General features: G+C 37.0%; 1 protein-coding gene and 1 long non-coding RNA gene across 4 annotated transcripts in view; both read left to right on the top strand.

Moving 5' to 3' along the window:
• Nucleotides 1-16825, top strand: part of SKAP2 (src kinase associated phosphoprotein 2) — a 169629-nt gene extending 152804 nt beyond the window's left edge. Inside the window, exons 11-13 of the mRNA XM_014828777.3 lie at nucleotides 784-896; nucleotides 13936-14037; nucleotides 14382-16825. Coding sequence (XP_014684263.1) covers nucleotides 784-896; nucleotides 13936-14028 — 206 coding nt within the window. The 3' untranslated portion in view covers nucleotides 14029-14037; nucleotides 14382-16825. The remainder of the gene's footprint in view (nucleotides 1-783; nucleotides 897-13935; nucleotides 14038-14381) is intronic.
• A 2353-nt stretch (nucleotides 16826-19178) lies between these two features.
• The window catches only part of LOC139045352 (uncharacterized), a 32862-nt gene continuing 27968 nt past the window's right edge, over nucleotides 19179-24072 (top strand). For 2 of the 3 annotated variants that reach the window (XR_011503556.1, XR_011503554.1), the window contains exon 1: nucleotides 19179-22047. This is a non-coding gene — a long non-coding RNA (uncharacterized lncRNA). Of the gene's footprint in view, nucleotides 22275-24072 lie in introns of all 3 variants that reach the window. The other variant, XR_011503555.1, reaches the window with a different exon arrangement.

Genomic DNA, 24072 nt, shown 5'->3' with positions numbered 1-24072 from the left:
TTGTGCTTAATGCTGTTAGAAGGATGAGCTGATAACGCCAGTGTATGTTGCATGTTTATTCAGAGCCTGATGTCTTAAACTGGGGCTGACAGAAATCTTGAAAAATGCAGTTTCTGCATTGGCAATTTCAAAGTTACTGAAATATTTTAGAAATAACTTTGAGAGGCTTTGGGTACAGAAGTCCCCGAAGATAAGAGTTGGAATTACCCTTTATAGTATTTCCACTTTATCTTCTTCCTTAAGCCAGATTTAGATTTTAGAATTTTTTTTTTTTAAATTTTGTTCACCAGTTTGGGTTATATTTGTACCTTAGCACCTTTATTATTATTTTTATGAAGTGTCCCAAATTCTGTAAGGTGATTATTTCACAATGTGTTTGTCACGTCTCGTGGATATTGCTCATTACGAAGTATGGCTGACTCATCTTCAAAACATGTTACAAGTGGGCTTAGGTTCATTATATAAAATAAGTGGGAAGTAACTTGTAGGTACTGGTTTGATGAGAACACATTGCAATACAGGTTTTAGATGAAAACAACAAAGGGAGAGAAAGAAAAAAACAGACATTCAAAATCAGATCTTTTTGAAAATGGTCCTTAATTAGATGGTAGTAAGAAGTAGGATTCTTGTATGGATGTAATAAAATGTTCTTTGAATCAGGACAGAATGTTTTCAGACTCTTTTGGTGGTTTGGAGTGGCCCTTAAATTTCTGTTGGTTCATTTTTAAATGAGGGCCCATTACGTGAAAGCTCTAACTCATGTCTTCTCTTTCTTCTTCCTAGGAGATAAAAGCACTGATTATGCTAATTTTTACCAGGGTTTGTGGGACTGCACAGGAGATTTTTCTGATGAGTTGTCCTTTAAACGTGGTGATGTGATTTACATTCTTAGCAAGGTAAGAAGATGCCCCAAAATGACAACTGTAAAGGGTGAACGTGAAGCTAGATTTTTCTGCATTTGGATTTATAACACTGGGGAAAAATGCCAATTGGAATTCTTCTAGGTCCTTGTTAACAATTGGGAGTTCACAATAATTAATTATTTTGTCAAGTGAAATATAATCAAATTTTAAACAGAATCAGATAACAGGATTCAACTTAACAGTATGTTTACCTATCACTTCAGCCTTTGGCTCGCATTCACACACTGCCTTCTCCAGAAACAATATCCTTATGTGAAAGTTAACATTGTAAGGTATTGGGTTATTTATTATGTTTTTCTTTCCTCTTCCTTTTTATTCTTCTGTGTGCTTATTCTGATTTTGTCTGCCATTCACTACTGGAAGCACTGTGTTTATAGAACAAGTTTTTCATCTTTATGTAAATACATTGGGTGTTCCGACAATTTAAAAGCAAAGCTTATCTATTCAGATAGGTTTTAGGTAATTTTTTAAATGTTTAACGTAATTGTATTTGTAAACATCACAGCAAAGTATGTGGCTATGAACTCATCTTTATATAGAAAAAAAATCGTGTCTCTGCCTCTTAAGATACTGGATTATTCAAAATCTTTCTGTCCTTCGATCTAAGTCAAGTTTCTTAATGTGATTACGCTTCTGATGATGTGTGTGAGTCCCCTTAATTTTCATATTTTAACTCTCCCTACTGTAATATAGAGATTAAAAAAACTCCCTCAGTCTAGTTTATGAGGCCATTTTAGGTACAAATGATGTATGGAAAGTGTTTAAATGTAAGTAGGGAAATGTTATATATATCTTAAGTCTATGAGTTTAATGTGGATTCCTGATTAGAGAAATATTTCGGACTTTTAAGAAATGTCATATGACTTGTCAGATACAGAAGAGAATTTGGAAATAAAGTCACTTATTGAATTTTAACACCAGCTGACTAGTGCATAAAATCGTAACACAGAGAATCATGCAACATCTGAGTGAGGGGTCTTAGGGATCATGTCTCTATTCTTGGTTTTACAGGTAAGGGAACTTGGGTCAAGAAAGTGCCAAGCCAGTACTTGACCTGGACCAGGGCTTTCCTCTGTATTTTTTTCTTGTGCCTATTATCTGTTTTCCTCCCCTCTTCCCTCTCTCTCTCCTTTCCTCCTTTCTTTCCCTCCTTCCTTATGTTTAATTTGAAGCCATCATCAAGTACCTACGATATGCCAGGGCCCATTCTAGGCACCAGGAATCCAAAAGAAAGGAGGTATAAGCACTTGTAGATTATGGGGGAAAACATATTTAGTAAGTAAGTACAGCCAGCTGTGATAATTGCTAGTTGAGATACCCAAAGCTAAGACTTGTCACATTTCTTTCAGTCCTCTGCTCATTAGTATGGGATTTTTTTTTCTAGAAAGATACTTTCAGGTCTTAGACGTTATAGATAGCCATATCACAACTCGTGGATTAAGCCTATTATTGAGCATTTAATTATCCAGAGTTAAGACAACAGCTTTTTGAGTTAATTACTTAATATAGAAACCAAACTGATTAGTTTCAGTTCTTGACAGAAACGTCTCTGGAATCATTCCTCAAATTTACTTAGCTCACAGTTTCTTTCACCAGTTTAGCTGCATTTATTTATAAAGTTAAGGCTGATTCCACTTGGAATTTCAGATTATAGGGATAAATGGCATATAGTCATTATATTCCTATGGTAAAATGTGAAACTTACAAAGCCCTTGTGGGTCTGTTCTTAAAGCCTTCTTTATGAATCAAGTTCTCTTCGTGGCTGAAAGCCTCAGAGTACCAACCTCCAGGACAGGCTGTGAAATAAGCAGTGTTCTCATAGGCGTGTCTCATTTCTGCCATTGCCTCAGAGAATCATTTTCCGTTCATATGAAATTAGAAGTACAGTCATAGGGTTGTATCACACTTTTAGGATTCTGGGCGAGGTCATTCCCGTTCTGCCAAACCTGTTTTGTGGCGATTGTAATTATTATATGTGAAGCCTGGTCATAGAGCTAAGGTTAGTGGTGGTCTGGCTCATAGGAAGAATATACTGTCATCTAACATTTCTAAATGCTATTATTTGGGTATGGGCTGGCCAAAAATATTTCCTCTGTCAGCCTCTCACAAGGCTTGAAGTTCCACCGTTAGCGTCATTTCATGATGGGCCTTCTAGAGATGGGTATTTTGTGTGGAGCTCACTTTGGTTTTTGAAAGAAGAGACAAGACATTTTAGCCAGCACATTATCAGCATTGGCTGAATGATTAAATACTCATTTTTACCCAGCTGTGGACCTAGTAAAGTCAACCAGATAAATCCTGGTGAGGGTGGAAAGAAAGGACACTTAGCTCTCCCTTGATGGCATTTGGACCGACTCTGGACCGTTGATGGACACCTTGGCCGTTGGGTGTCAGGCTGTTTTGGAGTTCAGTATGTGTTGGTGAAGACTCTTCCTTCCCCACTTGGCTTTGGGCAAGTTCAGATAGGAATCTCTGGAGACTCTAATTTTTTATTGGCTTGGTCTTCTAGTTTTTATCAAAACTTTGGCAAACATAGACTCTAAGTTAATATCGTAAATTTACTTAATATGTGAATGATGACAGCAGTTTGAATGCTTGGTATTATTATAAATTGAGAACACAAGGCCCTTAGTAGAAGAGATCAAAAAATTGCTCAAAAGGGCTTGTTTCTAGATCAAGGTAGAGCTGTTGTTATATATTGATAGATTTTTTTAGAAAGTACAATTAGTATAGAAATCACTAGCTTTGTTATATGCCTAGAAATTTGTTTAATCTTTTGCAGAGTTATAGTTAGATTTTGTGGTGTTGGAATGAAATTTTGCCATTTTAATTTATTTTTTACACCATCTAGTGGCTCAGAATGAGTGGTGCAGGTAATTGTAGCTAATGTACATAATCAAAATGATGTCATAAATTCAACTTTAAATCTAGCTATGGGTAATTACTTTCCTATCTCATGTCAATAAAATGTTAGCATTAATCATGAAAATTTTTTTTCATCATTCTAAATTAAATGTAAAAATTGTATACATAAGGGAGAATACATTTTAGGGAATCTAACACAGTATTCGTAGAGATATAGAAAATATGTGCTTTGTAAAGAAACTGATGCCATGGCTTTTCTAATAAATAACACCATTTAAGATGTTTTAAAGAAATACAACTTGCGTTTCATAATTAACTGCTCTATAATTTGCAATATTTAGTTATAACTATTTGACTTGACGTACCTTCTAGAAGGTTGTCAGTTGTGAAAATACTTTTTAAAATAAACACAACACAACATAGTTTAAGAAGAGATGCATTCTTTCAATGTAAGTAAACATGTAAACAAATCAAGAAATAAAATGGCACACATTATCATAAAAAGTGTTTTAATTTTGTAAATGGAATGACAGAAAAAGATTTAACTAGTTTGATGATTAGACTGTCTTCGTTAAAATTCACTGTAGAAGTATAGTTTGATTTTAAAATTCAGTTTTCTTTTTCTGTTTTTGCAAGGAAGACTTGATGGGGTGTCAGCTGTGCTCAGTCAGCCTGGGGGTGATTTATTTATTTGAGGCCTCTTTTGAGAGTTACACAGATCTTAGCATTCTTTTTTAATTTTTAGTGAAAATCAAATGTTGCAGTAAAGAAAGACGAGTAGGCTGATACTCTGCTCATTCTCCTTCCCTTTTTAACCTTTTCCAATTAGCAGCTGTCATGGGACCCCTGGCTGAGCTAGCCCCTCCTTCAAAGTGTCCTTCATTTTCTTAGTTTTAACCTTTGAACCTCACTAATAATAAATCTAAATACCGCTTGCCCCAAAAGGCAAGCCAGTAACTTTTTGCTTACAGTTCTTTTTGTATAGGGTTGCTGCTGTTTTTTGTGTATTAGAATAAAACACTTTATATACTTCAAGAGTTCAGTGGAGACTTAGCAATCTCCTCCCCCCTCCCACCCCCCAAAAAAGATGGAACACATTAACAGGGATGGATGAAAATGATGAAAGTGGAATCTGTAATTTTAATGACAGCTGCATTGTTAATGAACTAACTCTGAAACAAAAGGACTGGTTTCAGATTCATTTGATAGGGGGAAAAATCATATTTGGGGTAGAAAATTTTTTATTTATTTTTCAGGAATCAGGTTTTTTTTAAATTTTTTTTATTTTTATTTTTTTAAAGATTTAATTTTTTTCCTTTTTCTCCCCAAAGCCCCCCGGTACATAGTTGTATATTCTTCATTGTGGGTTCTTCTAGTTGTGGCATGTGGGACGCTGCCTCAGCGTGGTTTGATGAGCAGTGCCATGTCCGCACCCAGGATTCGAACCAACGAAACACTGGGCTGCCTGCAGCGGAGCGCGCGAACTTAACCACTCGGCCATGGGGCCAGCCCCAGGAATCAGGTTGTTTTAAATCATGCTAAACTCTTTTACTAGTTTGCATTTCATTTTTATTGCCACCTTAAACATGGACATAATATCCTAATTAATAGTATTTTCGTAGAACCACATTTGTGAGATTTTATAATTTTAATAGCAGGACCCAGATTGTATAGCTATAGGCGTTTTCCGTAGCCCTGCATACCTCTCTGGTTATGGTATTCTACTTGCTGCCCTGGATTTACGTCCTCTATTAGTTTATCTTTCAATCGCTACTCATCGGTAAATTGCTAACTGCATTCCTATTCTTACTTTTAAAGCAATAAATTATTTTTAGAGACTTAATGACAGAAGAGCTATGCTTCAGCAGGAAAGAGGCACGCCACTTTGTGTGGTACTAACAGAAAAATAAGAGAGTTAAGAATCCTGGAATATTTTTTCTAGTCCAGGGCACAGGTAACCTGAGCTTTGCAGCTTTTTGAGAAAAGTCAAAAACAGAAAATGTAGATCGACAGTATACAGTATTGTATATACTAATATACAATAAAAGAGCATTTTTTTTTAAGTATATGCTGGTTGGAGTTCCAAGCATTGCCTCCTTTTGTATTTGTGACTTTTTCTACTGATTGGTGAATTGTAACTGTCACTCACCATTTGCTTCTCATTGTAAAGATGTAAAGATTGAATTACTAGGGCTTTTTTGGCTCCAAACCTACTAGAAAAAGAAAATAAAATGAAAGTCTTGCTGAGCTCGACTGGCAGAGGGAAACACAGAGTTACTTTTTCGCTCCCTTAGTTTTTCCTTTGTGACCATCTGACCCAGCGTGCCAAAAATAGCATAACCAACTGCTGAAGAGTAACTAGGGCATCTCAATATAGGACATACGTTGTGGACACAAAGCTAGTTCCCAAAATGTCATTCTATCCTATAGCCTTTGGAAAGGAGGAGGAGTATTTGTACTTGTGACTGCGTTGGTTTGGCTCCGATGGTGCTTAGTTTCTTTGCTGTCAATCTGGGGATGTTGTGGACAGTGCAGCATGAACCAGGGCCTGCTACTGAGCACCCACCTCTCTCGAGTAGCGATAAGCAGCTTGTGGACACAGCACCGCATCGCAGGATGTTCTGGTTCCACTCCTGGGACTCCTCTTGTTATCTTTGTGTGAACAACACACTCAAGTACTTCTCTATTTTCTCTTACAGAAAATGGAGGGAGCGTTCCAGGAAAATGTTGACAGATGAAAAGTGAAGGTGCTTAGAGGAGGCAGGCTGGCAGGCTGGGCCCCTGCAAAGACTTGAGAGGTAGAGGATAAGCCAGGAGGCGATGTCAGAGAGGCAGGGGGAGCGGAGGTGGCCGTGGAGGGCGATTAATTCTGCATGCAGTAAGCTAAGGTTTACTAGAAGCAAAACAAAACAATCTTAAAGAAAAGCACTATGTTGATATTTTTTTTAAATCGTAAATTGAAAAATCCATGATCTCTTATACCCTTCTGAACTCCCCCCCAAAAAAAATTCAGGCACCCCTTCAGTGTATGTATAGCACACTTTCACTCTGAGACGTCTCCCTCTCATCCCTTTACAGGTCAGATTCCTTTGGAAGAGCAAGGTAGAGAACTGCTAATAATAATCAGATTGCCTCGCGGTGTACTCCAAAATACTCTGTTTTTCGTTGTCCCAGTATTTTGCTACACCAATTAGTGGGAAGGAGAGGGAGGAAATGAAAAAGTATTTGTTGCAGACCTACGATATCCTGGTCTAGGCACTCAATGGACTTTCACTCCTCTGATTCAGAGATAACCCTATGAAGTATATGGTGCTATAATTTTGCAGATGAGGAAACTGATGCTCAGTAGGATTATTCTGTAAATCCCTGAGGATACCAGCTAGTAGGTACCTTCTCCTGGAATCAATGCAGATCGGACACTAAAGCCTTTTCTCTTTCTGCTTTGCTATACCTAAATGGGCCATGACTAGGATTATCCATTTTTCTCTTTCTCAGAGAAGCCCTGAATTTGTTATGGGGGACACCATGTCTTAAGTATTTTTGTATCCCCAATATCTTACATTATGGCAGACAGGTGTTTAATATGTGTTAATGAAAATATAGTTAAAAATAGGAAATTATCCTCAACTTCTTAAAAGAATCTAGAATGATAGAACATACAGTTAAGGGAATCTTAGTGTGTTAGCCCTTCACGTTATAGGTGAGGAAATCTCGAGGCTCACCATAATTGGGGAAAAGTAAATAAAAGACTAAAGGAAAAAAGGATTACCCTATGAAGACCTTAAAAGACAATGGAGTTTCTGCACTTGAGCTTCTAACTCGGCCCTGAGCGTCTTGGCAGCCAAACTAAAAAAGAGAGAGACAAGGAGCTAATAATTCCTTTTAATCACAAAGAAGGGATCTTAGCTTTTCCCAGCACTGGCTGCTTTGAAAAAGAATTCTCACATGAATTTCTAGAATCTTCACTGATTATCTAACCTCAACAATTTATATAATAAGTACAACAGGGGCAAATTATACGCTTCAAAAAAATTTATAGTAAATATAACAACAGATTTCATAAAGGTAATTCTGTGAGGGTCCAAATGTATAATAATTAGACTTATTGATTTGTGTCATGTGTAACTGGATTATTGTGGAGTCTCAAAGAGTGATATAAATATACAAACAAACAAAAATCATCCCTGAAGAACTTGGGGATGGCCCAAGGTTGCATATCTAGTTAATAACAAAGCTAGGGTGACACTCTAGATCTTCTGAGAAAATAATCACAAGAATATTTAGAAGGAACTGAAAACCCAGCAGTTTTCCCCTACCCCTGCCACGCTGTTTCTGCTTTTGCAGGGTTCTGTCTTAAGCTCTTCAGTACTTACAATAAATTCAGCTGAACTCGTTTCTTCGAAGAACTGAAGTTATTTGGTCCCAGTTCTGCAGGGGACAGATATCTTTCTTTCTGCAGGTGGAATTTAAGCTCTTTAGACAAGGTATCCTTTGTAGCACGTTGGAAACTATGGCGGGCAACAGCCAGCCACGTGTAGGAGCAACACGCTTCAGACTGTGAAGCCAAACATATCTCAGAACAGACGTTTGTTTCGTCATTACTAAAATTCCTCAAATATGTCTAATATCCACAAGGGAAAAGATATTCCTGTTGGAAATTACACTTCTTAGGAAAATAATTAGGATAGTCAACTTGTGCATCCACAGGGAAGATAGAGTATGTTTCATCATCCAGGACACATTTGTTGAACACCTTTTACACAATCCTTCTCTGTGGGGCATACAGATTAAGTGTAAGACGTTGCCCTGATCTCTGTGAGTTTGTATTTTATTTTAGTTGAAGGGACAAAGCTAAAATACACAAAATTCAGTGAGGAATAAATGCTTAGCTTAAAATGAGAGATGTAAGCATGGACTAGATAATTCAGAGAAAATTTCATGACAGCTAGGGGTAACTTGAGTCAGGTCCGAGTCACTGGTTAGGTTGGGTGAAGGGGGGAGAAGTGCTCTGGGGAGGAGGTCCCACACACAGAAGTAGGAAGGAGTATAGCCTGGAAGGTGACAGTAAGAGAAGAGGGATGCTAGCAGGGTGGGAAAAAGCCAAGCAGAGGAGTTTGTAATTAACACCCTGGGGAGCGTACAAGTTCTTGAGCAGCAGAATAAACTGACAAAGGCAGTTCCTGGGAAGAACAGAGAGGCAGAGCTGATGATGCAACAGTCCAGGATGAGGTGATAAAGGCCTGAACTAGAGTGGTGACGTTGGAATAGAGAGGTGTAGGTAAACCTGAGAAGAGTTAACGGAGTTATGAATTGGTTGGTAAAATACACTGAGTACCAAGGCCACCCTCTGCTGAGCCTGATTTGATCTTTCTCCCTTAACAGTATCTACGAATCATCAGTCTGAATACCGGTTTTTACTGTATGGTGTTGTAAATGTTGACTGTGTAGAAATGTGAATTAAATGTGTTTTGGCTCTGGAATATAACTTAAAAGTTGTTATAAGAATTAAATTCTTTACTATCAGCTTCCTTACTTGTCCTTGTCTCTCTTGCTTTAAAAATGGAGTACATAGTGCAAGGAGAAAAAAATAGTAATTTCTTGAATTAGAGTAACTCAAAGTCACACTTGCGTAGTAAATGATGAAGTAATGGGGTTGATTTCCATAAGCTGCTAGGAGACTTAGTGTCTTCCAGCCGGTTCATGCATGGTTGTGTTCAGAGACTGTTAGTGTCAATTTCCTCATTTAATAGGTTAGGAGACTTAAGATTTGAGCAGTTAATGTGTAGATAATAACAGTAACACAGTGAGGTTGTCAGCTTCCTGTTGTGCATTTTAAGAGAACCTTTTGAAACAATGGATGTATGAGAAATGAAAGGATACTTACAAAGTTTCTAGTTGGAGATAGTAAAAAGGAAGAGACTGAAGAGGTAACCTTGAAGAAAGTATCTCTGTATTTTAAATAGTTATCTAGTTTTCACACTACTACAATGTTTATGAGTAATTTGAAAATAACACAGTGGAGAGTTGGAAAACAGTAGTGAAGTCCACTGGTTCTGAAAGTCAATGTATTTTATATTTTGTGAATGTAGTTACCTTCATTTCCACAAAATGCTAGTATGTTTTGAAGCACAGAGGGATGTTTGGAGAAAGGACACATAGTCTCTTAACCTTTCTAACACCTGTTGATTTCAAACAGGTTGGCAACTAATTTGTGAGAGAGGTGGTACATCCCGGAGTCTGAGTGTTTCAAGTTTCCGTTAAGGCACTGTTCCTTTACCATATGGTTGGCAGAAAATGGATTAACATACTTGAGAAATGAGAATCATGGTGCTGAAAAGGATTTAAGTAAATGTTAGGGCCTTATTTAAGTGTAAAATAATACACTGGCAGAGAGACAAGATTTAGTTAATGAGTAAACGTGGACATATGTTTACTATTGTGTTGGATAAAGTCTCTGTTTCTCTTTGTCAAAACTCGTCCTTTTTTCCTGCCTTATTACATAATCACTTTAATTTATTGCTTAATAACTATTAATTGAGGCCTAACATTTTATCTACAAAATAAAACAAAACCATTTTAATGGTATGAACATTGAAAACAGAAGATTTAGATCACAGCTGTTCAGTGCTGCTTTACCATTATTTCCTCGGATTATTGGGCAAGTTTCGCTTTTTGGCTTCTTTGACTGCCACATTACATTTTGCCTTGAAGCCATCCATTTTGCAGATATTGAATTTCTTTTGAGTACTATTTTTATACAATAAGCATCACCACACCTCTGGATCTTGATAGCATTGCAAAGGGAGGAGAAAGCAGCTTTGTGTTAGTAATTACCCAACATTGTCAGAAGCTGACTGCAGGCCTCTTTCTAGTGATAACAGAATAACCGCATAATGTAGCTTTATAGCACATGATTAATAGAAAATAATTACACGTCCTACAAAGGGATGCAATATTTCTTATAAATTGACTAGAATGGTTTCCTGTAGATTAAAGGACTCTTCATTATTTTATCAGTCCTCCTGAAGTACAGTCACTTGCCTATGTTAGCATTTCAGTTGATGTTAAGAGCCGAACAGGGTGAAGGATCCCAGATGGCAGACCTTCTTGTACCTGAGATCTTGTGTGCCATAAAGATGACAGGATGCTTCCGAACCTTTCAGAGATTTAGATGGCAGCCTGGTATGGTTTTGTCTCTTTATTTTTTGTTTATTAACAAGGTGAGGCTTGAGAGTTGTTTTTTTTTTTTAATGACCCACCTGTGACTGTTAGAACAATACTATAATTAGTATGTGGACTGCAAGACAACACTGTATGGATTGCATTACTTTCCACTGTAAGTAATATGTCATTCATAATCACATTTGTTGGGCGGCAAAGAAAGGCAGATTTTCTTCAGAAGGAAACCTTGTATGATGTTGAATCTTCAGGCTGAAGTTTAGAATACTGTACTCCAAGAAGCATTTCATTCCAATTTATAGGCTGCAAATGGTTTAATTGGGATTCATTTTGCTCAGGAGGCTCGTACAGAGCATGTAATGATAAAAGCAAAAGCTTCTGTGTTTGCAGTCTTCTCGACATACTCGCACGGTTGCAGTGTAAATCCATAAATTTGCCTACTAGATTTTTACCTCGCCATATTTTATCTTACCTCTTAATTCCACACAGGAGTATTATATGGAATTCTTTACGTATGTAAAGCAATAAACACTCTGGTTTTTATTTTTACCCTTTTCTGATTTAAATCTGTAATATTTTATGAGGTGTGTATTTCATATGCTTTTCAATTATTTTAAATTAATTGAGTGAAGCGCTTGAGATTATTTCAGTCTAAAATTTTATTTTTTCCTAGAATGTTGCTTTTAAGGGATTTGTTTACAGCTGAATAGGCTCCTCCCTGCTGTTTACTACTGTACGTTCTATTTAATGAACCTTACCAGTTACCATCATGCAGAATTCTCTCAAGTGTGAAGTACATATGTCACTGGTCCATTGTTGAAGTGATTTGTCGGAAATCAGTTTCTTAAATTTGGATGTCGTGATCTTTTTGAGAACAATCATATGCCCTTAATTGAGAGTGCGGATTATGACTGAAGCAGACTATTATAAAGTGGTTTGTAATTTGAATCTAAACATTGAGACCCAGATGGAGGGCTATTGTCTGAAAGCAGGTTTAGGTCATAATATGCCCTCTTACTGAATATGTTCTGTGTGTAGCATTTGGGGGCCTACTTCCTTTACTCCTTCTAAACGATTGAAAAAATCTTAGATTGGCATTGGGTAAGAGCGTTGACACTCAGCCCTTACCCTCTTAACTATCCATTTGAAATCTTACAATGTAGGCCTTTGGCCTCTGAAAGGTTAAATATGTTTGTTTTGTTAAGCATTAGCGTCTACTTGTATTCATTGCCTTAAAAATGGAAAAGGGCAGTTTTATTAGGTACCTATTAGGATATAATAGTTGCTAATCATAGCTTTCAGTAAGTTGGTGTTTTCTTCTGATACATATATCCTGCATGGATTATAATCATCCTCACTGAGTACTGGGCATTAGACTGTTCTCCTTGGGTAGGTAGTTTTGTCCACTAAGTTTACACTATCAGGGAACTTTTAAACTTAAAGTCTGGAATCCACTGCCTCATAAGCCAGAGCTGTGCCCTCATTCAAATAGGAAGGGCATGATTAGCCTTTCCCCCTTTTCCTTCCACCTTATTCTTCTAATAAACCTAATTCTGATACATCCCACTATTAAAAATGTATAGATTTTAATCCTAAAATCTTTCTATTGGTAGACTTCATATCAATATACACATGCTAATGTTGCTACATTTGTATTGAAGAATTGTACGATTGTTTTTTTTCTGATGGTCAGTAGCATACTAATCAATACAAATGTTAAGTCTGTGTGAGTGTTAACATTCCCTCCCCACATGTAACTCAATCTGCATATGCACATTTATCTACGACTCAGATGTTGGAATTGAATTACTTTTGGGATTGATTTTAAAAATTTATCTTATATGAAAAATTAAATTTGGGTCCTACAGTGCTTTTGCAGAGTATTGCTTTTGGAAGATATTACTCTTGAAACTTGTAATTCATTTTACTTTGTTTGTATCTCACTAAACATAAATAAATTTGAGATAAAAATACATTAGTCAATCTGGCAGGCATATGAGACCAGCTGCAGTGTGTTCGCAATGCCTAAAGCAGCAGTGTATCTGTCAGTGGAGGCAAAGGGGAGAAATGGAGGTACAGGTTTATCTCACGTTGCAAAGTACATGCAAAAATGACTCATCAATCACTCATTTTTACAGCTGTATTAATGTTTTGCCTTTATAACTCAAGATACTTTTATTTCCTATTGATCTGCCACTGTAAGGGTGAATCTAACACCATCTTTACATTCCTTCTACCCATCCTTTATCTAATGTAGTTTATGATCAATAAAAGGAACAATAAATGTCTCAGGGAAGCTTTTTAAAAGGAGCCCTTTTGTGAATCGTTTTGAAAAGAAAAAAATTTTTTTGCTGTTATTAGTATTTCCTTATTCTCTAATTGATCTGTTGAAAATGTCTATAGTCATATATTAGATTTTCTTAAGAGGGGGCAAACTCCTCATTCTAAGTCATTTTCAGTCATATGAGTTTACCTAGGAATTAAGTAGTTTATTGTGAAAAAATAATCCTATCCTTGCTAGATGATAAGCTTCTTGAAGGCAGAGATAGTATCCTAAGGATCTTGGCTGTAACCTTGTAGCCTCTGGCACTGGTGTTTGCAGTAGTAAACCCTGCCCCCAGGATGTGTGTGTGTGGGGGCGGGGGGCGGGAGGGGGGGAGAGAGAGAGAGAGAAGGGAAAGGGGCCCAGAGAGCTGTGCAGAGTTTCATTTGCTAGGTTCTTATCATAAGTGACTGTCTCTGTGTTCTACATGGAGTAATAAACAGGCTTTGTCTTATATGTTAATTTAAATCTTTGCCTAACAGCATTTTTAAAGTGTCTAGAAACAAAAAAGATTAAAATGTTTCAATTTGCAGCTCAAGCTCTTGTAACTTTATAAAAAGAAATAACATTTCTAAGAAGTTACATACAAATGACATTGTACTTACACCAGTCTAAAGGTTAATATTGCATATTGTTTTCAATTAGGAATACAATAGATATGGCTGGTGGGTAGGAGAAATGAAGGGAGCCATTGGCTTGGTGCCGAAATCCTACATAATGGAGATGTATGATATTTGAGAGTCCTGGGTAAGTACATTTTAATCCAATATTCTGTAATAGCTCATATGTTCTCTTGGTCTCTATGTTAAGTCTTTGCTTTTTTAAAAGTCTGTAGTTTTCTGATAGCACAAAGATTATGCTCCCAAATCATCATCATCTTTTTTTAAAAAATCTGGCTTAATTTTAAAAATAAGTTCATTGACAATAGATTATTTCAAGAAAATCCTCTTGATAATAACCAGCTGTTTTCCCAGACCTCCCCTTCTTTAGTAAAATACCACTTTTATGGCCTGTCTGAGGAGCTGAATTGGCAAAATGTTGAGTAAACATTCACTTTTCCTTGGCTAAAAATGTGATTTTTTTCTGAGCAGGGAAAAACCAACATTTCAACTGAAGAAAAAAATTAAAATGCAACTTTCCCTGTCTGGCTGCAGAAAAAGAAGATTCTTCTGTGAGTCTGCAAATGCTTTGGATTTAGAATCATCGTGAAAACATGAGTGACAGCTCATAACCTTTCCTTTTCTTGTTGAACATTGTCTGTCTTTGCTATTTTATACATTCATAATAATAGTCCTCTGTTGTGAAATTAAATGAAGGATATTAATGTAAATTAGATGCAAGCAGTAAAGTTATACCTGTTGGTATTTTGCAAGGAAATAATTGTAGTTTTTATTTACTTATTTGATTTGTGTGAAGAATTCAGCACTATTTTATATGTACCACATAGCCACTGCTACTTCCTGTATGAGTTGTAATTTCTCTTAATATTGGACATTGGTTATTTTTTTGGAATGTAATGTATAATTTCATAGAAATTTTAAGTGAATATATGCAAGCTTTTGGTAGACGCTATCTAAAGAATGGGGCTTTGTTAAAACTTTGCAGGTGGTTTATCTTAGTATTTATTTTTCACACAACAGTAACATGTTTTCATGAAAGAATTATTACTGATTGGCAAATTTACTTTAGGTTACATATAGCCACAAAATAGAGAAGATGATAGAATTGCAGATGGTAGTGTGCTGTCACCTTCTGCCACTCATGTGCAGACCAGAATCATGGTTTGTGCAAAGCCCTTTATCAATAACAAATATCCTAGTTAGATGAGTGACTTGCTAATTTTCTACCATAGTTTTGTTTGAATTTAATAAAATAGAAAATTCATAAGAAACCCCATTCTGCCACTAATATAAAGACATAAAGAACCTCAATGTATTCCCAAAGTAAGAAGGCATAGCAGAGCACTCTTTTATCCTGCCGGATCATTACCGTGCTGTTAAAGCCCCACTACAAAACAGCAGACCTCCAGACTGGAGTCTCCTCCGCACATCTCAGAGCCATGAAAAGAAGAGGAAGGCTCAGAGAGGGGAGTGTGGAAATCGAGGTGGGCACAGGTACCAACAGGTGAGTGGGAGGGTATCATTAGCCTGACGCTGGAAGTATACGTTGTGCGCCTGAGCAAGATTTCTGGGATTATGTCATTACCTTTTCACGTATACTTGAAATCCAAGGTATTTTAAATGCCTACAAGGTACCAGTATGGCCTTAATATATATCAGAATGTACTGCTGTTTGGATAATATTTGGAGTAGATATAATCTAATAGTGAATCTTTGATTAGTAGGTACTACCTTTTTTGAACTGTTCAGATCTTTGCTTTATAAAGATTCTAACCATGCAAATGATCTGATAATATTTTAAAACCTCCATTATTTATATAAAACTATTTACAAGCAATATCTCAGAGTTTATGTTTTACCGTTGTCTCCTCAATACTGTGATCATCCTATTTCAAATGTAAAAAGAAATATTAATTTTAGAGATTGTAGGTAAACTCTAGTTTATATAAATTAGACATTGTCAAGTTAAAGCTTTCAGAAATTAATTTCTGCACTCGTTAATCTTTTCCTAATGTAAAGCCATTGGAATAGATTGAAATCATCTTGGCAAAAGTAAGACAACTGGAGATGAATTCAGTGGCCTGGTTTTCAAAGCCTGAGAGACTGAAAAGTAAAAAGCAGTTGTGAGTTTCCACTGAAAACGCAGACTTGGTGGAAACAGGTTTCGAGGTTCTGGTTTAAGGGAAGATGTTGGTCCTGGGCCAGTAGATGGCAGCAGCTTTTCATTGCAGACTAGACCGCTTGGAACCCCTCCCCCACTCAGGCACAAAGTCACACAGAATGTGGTGCATTTAGAAGGTTTTTGCCTCTTTGTACAGTTAATCCAGGAGAGGGAGTCCTTTGCCAACTGATGACCAACGATTCAAAGCCCGATAGTCTCTCTCTGAATGGTGACAATACAGAAATAAAGTGTGACTTTTGTCCGGAGCTCCTCTGGCCTTTGTTCTTTTTTAACTTGAACATAGGTGGGAGATAAGAAAGGAAACAAAAGCTTTAAAATTGGAGTGGCAAGAGAAATAATCGTTATTTTCAATTCATGAGTCCTTTATATTCATTTAGTGAAATCATTTGTATACTACCAGGGAGAAAGTTTTCTTTACACCCTTGACAATATATCACACACTCTTCAAGATCATAATAATATCATTAATGTGAATTTAAACAAAATGGCTTGTTAGAAAATATGCTAATTGCTATGTTCTCATTATGTTTGCTTAGCCTTTATTTGTTTTTCTATGAACAGTTAGAGAGCTAATTTTTTTCAAAGGTGATTGTAAGTCATATTTTATATAGCATTTTGCTTGATTATTTGCTCTGTACTGAATTTGTACTCTATTGCCATTAGATCTTACAATAATGTTCCACTCTGCAAATTTTTAAGGTTCAAATAAAGTTTAATTGTTTGCAAACTGTTATGATGCTAATAATTCAACAGCCTGCTGTGTTACTAATGAAATTACTTTGTTATGATTAATTTGGAAAATAGTGTGTTGATTGTCGTAATTAAGCACAACAAGGTGAAGTAAATGATTCTAATGCCATCTGGCCTCCAAACTGAATGAAGAAATGAAATAGGGCTGTCATCTGAATTTATTCAAAGAAGTAAGGATAATAAAAATGACTCTCATTGCTATAGGATTTACACTTAACCGCTGCTCACTCCATCCTGTTTTTGCCACTTTGTTGCATATGACACTTTCTTTTATGAAAAAGAATGTTGTTTAGCTTAGCAGTTGTTTTGAATACTTTATATTATTTTAAGTTGATCATTTTTACCTTGTGCTAATTTAATTACAGATAATTACATAAAGTATCATAGGATCATAGAAAATCACTGTTCAGCCATCTGTAGATGAAATCTATATACATGGGGGGACTTGCTATTAGTGTACAAACGTGTTGTATAGCCTTCCATAAAGAGTTAGAGATTCCATTCAGTTGTTTCTAAAATGGTTCCAGTCAAGACACTCTCATAGTTCTTATGATTTCTACTTTTCCTATAATTTCTCCAGTCTAATCTATTACTCCTCACTTCATAGAGTCTGGCACCTTCCAGGGTCATGATGAAAAACAGAACCCAGAACTGAGTTATATCCAGAGATTCAGATTTGCAGTGCAGCCACTATCAAAATTTGCCCTAACATATGTGTGGTTTAAAAAGCTTGAACTTCATCAATGAGACTGAGTGAAGCATTGTGAGAATTTTTAGATCAAGTAAAGTACTTCTAAATTTCAGATAGATCAGCTGTTTCTATTTCAATTGTTGAGTGGAGTTATGGAGACAAACTGTGTAGAGATCACTTTTACTTCTCTTGAGTTCAGTAGATTCAAGAATATTGAAATGCAATCCATATGGTAAAGGAGGAGGTAGTAGAGATTAAAACGTAGTCAAACCACAGAAAACACAGCTTCTCTTGGAGATTGAAGGAATGTAATTAATATATATGACATAAAAACATTTGTTAAAATAGCCTAGTTTGTTAGTAAAGTCCTGACTATTCTGAAATACACAGAAACAAATAAGTGGTATATTATTAAAGTGTCTTTCTACAAACTTAACCTGCACTGAAATGCATAACTTCAACAGCTGAACCTCTGGATTGAGAACAAGGAATTTCTGGACATGGTCGGCTTCAGCCGACATTACAATGCACTGCCTTGTAGAACCTGTTAGAACCCTGATAGTGTAACCTTTTGCTGTGCTGAGATAAATACTTAGAAAATTATATGGATCACAGTAACATGGAATGCCATTTCATTAATGCGATGTTTGGGGGGCTTTTTCTTGTTTTCCCTGGTAGAATCTGCTCTGCCATTTCTTGGTCACAAACTTGTGATTTATTGCCTGCATGGTACTTCAGAGTATACGGTGTGTATCCAGTAAATATTTGTTAATTAACTGATTTGGCACCCCACAATATCTCAAGACCTGAGGTTTAAGAAGAAAAGAGCTTGGCTTCTATACCTGGTAGAGAAAATTCCTTTATCAGTTAGTACATTAGCTCTCTGACTGACTACATTCTCTTAGTCAAAAAATCACTCCCGTTTACTGAGTCTTTAAAAGCGGTTTCGTTGTCAACAAGTGGGTTGGATGTGATTGTTGGTAACAGAATTGAGTGGAATTGTGAATAACAAGGCAGTTGAGTGTGGTAGCTAGTCTCTAGATATTTCCTCCTTTCCTTTTCTGTGTTCAGTGTTGTCACTCTTTCAAAGGCACGGGCAACTCAGGCAGCTTGAAGCAGGTGATCTGGTTTCACTTCCCAGGACTCCATCCCAATCACTGCTGCCCCACATTCCACCTGGGTCGGATCAGAGAAGGCTCCTGACCTGGGAAGCATTCTGCTTGTCACCTTGGATGGATCAAAAAGGAATTTCCGAAAGTGGGAAGTTTCATAGTTGTTGCCAAATCCAACCATAATTCATTTTTTGTCTTTTGTTTTTTAAACCTTTACTCCCTATTTCTTTAAAGTTGTGTGATTATGAGTGCTTTGAGACCCCAAGATGAACAGAACCATAAGTGCATACAACACAAAACGTTGTGAATATGTGCAAAGGTGTGAAAACAGAAATTGCCCCCAAAGCCCATCTCTTAACCGCTTTTCTTAATGTTGGCACCTTGGAAAGTGTTTCCCTAGGTTTCTCTCTTCTCTGTTTGCACTGTTTTCTTTTTCATTATCCATTACTCGGAGAGGTAACAGAGAACTTACCTGCTTTGTGTTTATTGGCCTCAACTTTGTAATATAAAAACATCACTCCTAGAGTAAAAGCAGGTGCCATTTTGTAGCTTGAGCAGCAATTTACCTCCTGTTTGAGGCAAGTGTCACACAGGTACTCTCAAAGGAGAGAATTAATGACACCAATGTATACCAATTAAAGATGACTGCGTCAGAGGAAGAGGAAATTCCAACAAATAAGCATATTCTCCTCCATTGCCTCGACTCCCAGCTCCCATGGGAGTCCATGTAGAAAACCTTGTGTACTTTACCTATCAGGTCAAAATGGTGGTAGCAATTTAAGACTAGTAATAGCAATAGCTAACGTGAACTGAATGTTTACTACTTGTCATGCTGGGCACTTCTCATTCAATCCTTCTAACAACCCTGTGAAGTAAGTTCATTCCCATTTTCCTGATTAGGAAACTGAGAGTATGTAATTTGCCCCAAGGTCCAGGAGTAATAAGTTGCCCAGCCTCCCTCCCTTGAATCAGCACCATTCTGCTCCCCAGTACTGGGACAAATTCAAACCAAATACTTAATTCTCTTCTTTGCACATAGTAGGCACTCAATAGAAGCTTATTGACCACTGATGATGGCACCATTCTTATAGAGTAGTCTGGAGCATGTGAAAAATGAATAGTTCAAAAACTGATAATCAGACAGCCAAATTTGCCTCATTTGGTAGTTAAAGTGGCCCACGGTGACTGTATCAAATCCAAAGCAGCTGGTTCCCAATGGAGAAGAAACTTTAACGCAGGAGCGTTTCTATTCGTAAACTTCCAGTCTGGCTGAAAATAGGAAGTCTGTCAAGGCAGCAGAGAGTCTAGAGAGGATACCAGGCCAAAGGAACCCTTTTCGAACGTCCTTTTCCCATCCTCTCCACTTCCTCAAAGTCAAGCCCGAGGACACTGACCAGTCAGGGAAGCCTTGGCGGGGATTTTAAAGCTGGCCGCTTCTGTCTCAAATAGTTTATAATTAGTTGTTTTTGGAGAGTGGGGCTTATATACACAGTTCTTTTTTAAAAAACCAGTTTTAAAGAATTATTATTAAACTGTTCAGCCCTTTGCAACCGGTGAGCAAACCTCATGATAAACCTTGTATAATTTTGTAACCAAGTATTGGCAATGTCTGGCGCAAGACTTCCTTGTTGAGTTTGAATTCGTTTAATGAGAACCTTATTGGACTATCTGGCACTTAAGTACAAGGTCTTATTCCTCCGGCACCTACTTGGCACTTTATACAGGGCTCTGTAATGAAATAATTCTGTTGTGTTTTTTGAACAAATTCTTTTCTTAAGTCTTTTTATATTTCAGTGATGGGAGGCTGGTGGGAGTGGAGAGAAGAGGAGATAAGCAAGAACTAACATTCATTATAGGGCTCTTGGATTTAGCCAGAGGAGGGGTAAGAGTGAGCCCTCTCATGGTCTAAAGTGCACCTGAAGTATTGGCTGTCTTACAGCCCAAAAGGAAAGGTGTCCTAAGCTCAATTTTCAAGGAGTGTCGTTCTGCGTAGTACTCTGAACTGCTTCCACGCCTGGTTCTAAGGGACACGGAGCGAAGGGCTTTGCATTGTCCTCATCTCCAGCTGCCCACCAAGTAGATCTCATTGGTGTCAAATAACCTGTCCGTCCAAATGGATACACAACTCCTCCCTAATTGCCGGGTGAGCACTCGTGGTCTGTAGAGGCTCTGTCCCTCGCTGCTTTCATCTCCATCCTCTGCTCTCCTCCTCCTTCTCAGGCTTTCCCAAGGAACGTCGCCCTGTGAGGCACAAGACTTAACTCTCATCACTCTGTGGAGTTACCAGCATCAGTGGTGCTCTGCTTTCTGTGAACCCAGCAAAAGCAAAGTCTAGAACTGGCTTTGTCCTGTTACATGCAGCCTGACTTGAGAAACTGAAGCGTAGCTATGTTGTGGGTGTGCACTGTTATCTGTCTGTCGCTTTGCTTCAGTTGGTCAGCAGGTTTGCTTTATTCTTTATTATCGTCTCAGGGCTTGCTATTTCTCTTCCTATCTAATTAAATGCTTCGATTTTGAATAATTACATTTAAGTGCCAACAGTGTGCTAGGGGCATTTCCAACAGAGAATTTGACACAGTCTTTCCCAAGCAGATTCGTAGTCTAAATTAAGTAGACAGGACATAAACTCAGGGAAGGAGTGCGGCCCAGGTAGCCCTCCCTTGTGCAGTTCTTAGCAGGTTGAACACCAGCAGTGTTGTAAGGCATGAAAAGAAAGGCCCTCTGATTTTGTTACGTCTGAACCTAGGAGGAACAAACTATGAATCCTTTCTCACATATGTGTTTTTTAATGTACAGAGGGGAGGGGAGGGGAGGTGCGAGTGTTTTAAGGTTGGTTCAGATGAAAAGACTGATTTTTGTGAAAATTTCTGAAATGTTTGTAGCTACTGAATTAAGTGTGAGGGAAACCAAAGAGCTGTTTGTGTAATGGGAACATCTTGTATAGAGTTGTTGCCAATTATGGTAAAACATAATTCTGGAAGCTGAGAGTGACTCTTACCCCTTTAGGAAAAAGGACTCTTTTCCTTCAGGTGCGGACGGAGTTGTTCCAGTGGTATTCAGCTGAGAGTGGGCAGGAGGAAGACCACTGGAGCTGGAGTCCATCAAAATCCTAGTTTCTGTTCTTTAATATGGTGTGCCTACTGTAGGATAAGTTTCCTTGCCTGCAAATATCAACAACCCTTGTTTTCTCAACCTCACAGAGTGTAGTGAGGTTCCAATGAGGTTATATTTGGAAGAGACTTGAAAAATCAACAACGGTGTTAAATATGGCTTTCCCGCGTGGAAGTAGGACAACTGAAATGAAACAATGCGTCAAAATAAAAATTTCTCCTTCACACCAAAAGCGAGCAAGGGAAAAAATTTAACACTCAGCTCCAGCTGAATACTGCTCGGGATAATGTGGTGAGCTGTTGATTTGTTCTTTTCTAATGAGAATTGATGTGAGTCATCCTAGAAGAGTTTGGGATTAAATTCTCCTATCATCTTCAACACATTTTTGAATCAAGCCATTGGTTTCCAAGATATGGTCACTTTCTGTTAATGGAGATTTTAACAGAGATGTTACTTCTGTCTGTAAAATTTCAACACAAACTTTTCTTTCGGTATCTAAAACCATCTATCTGAATTAGGTGAGTGTTGTGTGTAGTTGGTTGGACTTAGTTGAGAATTTTTTTGGTAACAGATACCTAAGGAAAATTTCTGTACAGGTTCCCTTTGACCAATATCTACTCCCTTTAAGAACTGTTTCCTCCAGATGGGTGTCTGTGATTGTTTGTGTGTGCATACACACTTTGTAGTTAAACATTTCCTTCAGATGCATATCTAGGAATAAGACAATTTTATTTGATCGAATTAGCCTTGTAATATTACGACTAATCTCGGTTTGTAGTTTGTGAAAATATGGGACTAGAAATAAGGGCAAACCAGAACCTCATTACATGTAACCTTAATGCTTTAATGTTATAACTTTAGGCAAAGCTAATAAAAAATGCAAAGGACTCTTAAATAATTTAAATTATCTAAAAAATTGAGCATATTCCTTCAAATAATAATGGCTTTCATGATCTGATTTTTTAAAAATTCATTTCTCATGTCTTGAATTACTTAGAAGTATAGATAATCAGAGTAAGTTTGAGTTTATTTAAGATTATTAAATATATTTGTTATCATACAGCGTCATTGAAGATTCCACTTTTTAGCCTAACAATTGTAATCGATAATGTTATGCAGCATATAATTCCAGTAACATGTTTGATAACGTCCTACAGTATAGAAGTAATTTTTAGCACTTCTCTTTAAAATAGTGCTCTGTCATGTGAGCCCTTGATTATTTAGAACCATTAATCAATTCTATTAACTTAAAAAATAATCATATTGTGTACCTGTTATTTGCTTTCTAAAAGAAAAGCTTCTCTGTCTTAAACTTTACCGAGAAATTATTCCTTTCATAATGCATTTTTCATTACCACACTCTTTTGGTAAAGCAAAATATTTAGGAATACAATTAACTGTAGTAACTGTGAAGAAAGTAAAGATCTGTCCGTTCCTAAAACTTCTCCTCCTTTTCCAGATGATTGCAGTAGGGAATTTGGAGTTCTAAATGCAACGTCCTTTGCTTCCTCTGATGCTGTGGTTCATAGCAATAAATACTCTATATTGATTACTACTTAATTCTAATGGAAGTATACTAAGGCTGGAAACACGTTATAGCTTAGCGTTTAGTGCCTTAATTTTTAAACAGTTTTTAAATTTTAAAAATTGATAGAATTGCCCCGAATATGCTTCTGTTATTGGATCCATACCAGGCTATAAAGTTATTCTCATTTCATGTCTTTTCTAAAGATCATTTTATTCACAATGTATTTTTCCTGGCACTTCATTGCTATTTTTGCATAACTGAAAATCTGTCATTTCCATTTTAGCTCAGTTTGGAAATGTGAAAACCACATCAGAGCAACACATAAAAGATTAGTATAGAAGCACAAAAAATTAATGGGAGAGAGCCATGTAGAGATTTTAAATTTAGTCAAATTATTCAAGAGTGCAATTTTAATCCATTAATCTGGTTTGAGACTGCGTAAGAGAAATATTTCTCTCTAAAGGAGGTTTTTCTCTTTCAAAACATATTGAGAAAAGAACCCTTGTCTCTGAAACAAATACTGGGTTTGGCGGGGGGGGCGGGGGGGGTTGAAGAAAAGAATGAAGCAAGAGCTTTCCTAATACTCTGCTGTAATTTATTCTTAGTCAAAAACAGATTGGCATTTACACACCAGGTATTAAAAGCTAGTTGTAGTCATTAAACGTGGTCTCTCTAATACTGTGTATTATGATATTCAATACATTTATTTTCAAGCTATTTTTGGGCCAAGAGGGAAGTTATTTTCCTTATGAAGGGAATTCTGTATTTTACTTCACTATTTGTAGTTT

This window comes from Equus asinus, chromosome 1, assembly GCF_041296235.1.
Source record: "Equus asinus isolate D_3611 breed Donkey chromosome 1, EquAss-T2T_v2, whole genome shotgun sequence".
NCBI classification, from domain to species: Eukaryota; Metazoa; Chordata; class Mammalia; order Perissodactyla; family Equidae; genus Equus; species Equus asinus.
Note: the sequence above shows the minus strand (reverse complement) of the source record. Positions and strands in the feature narration are given on the sequence as shown.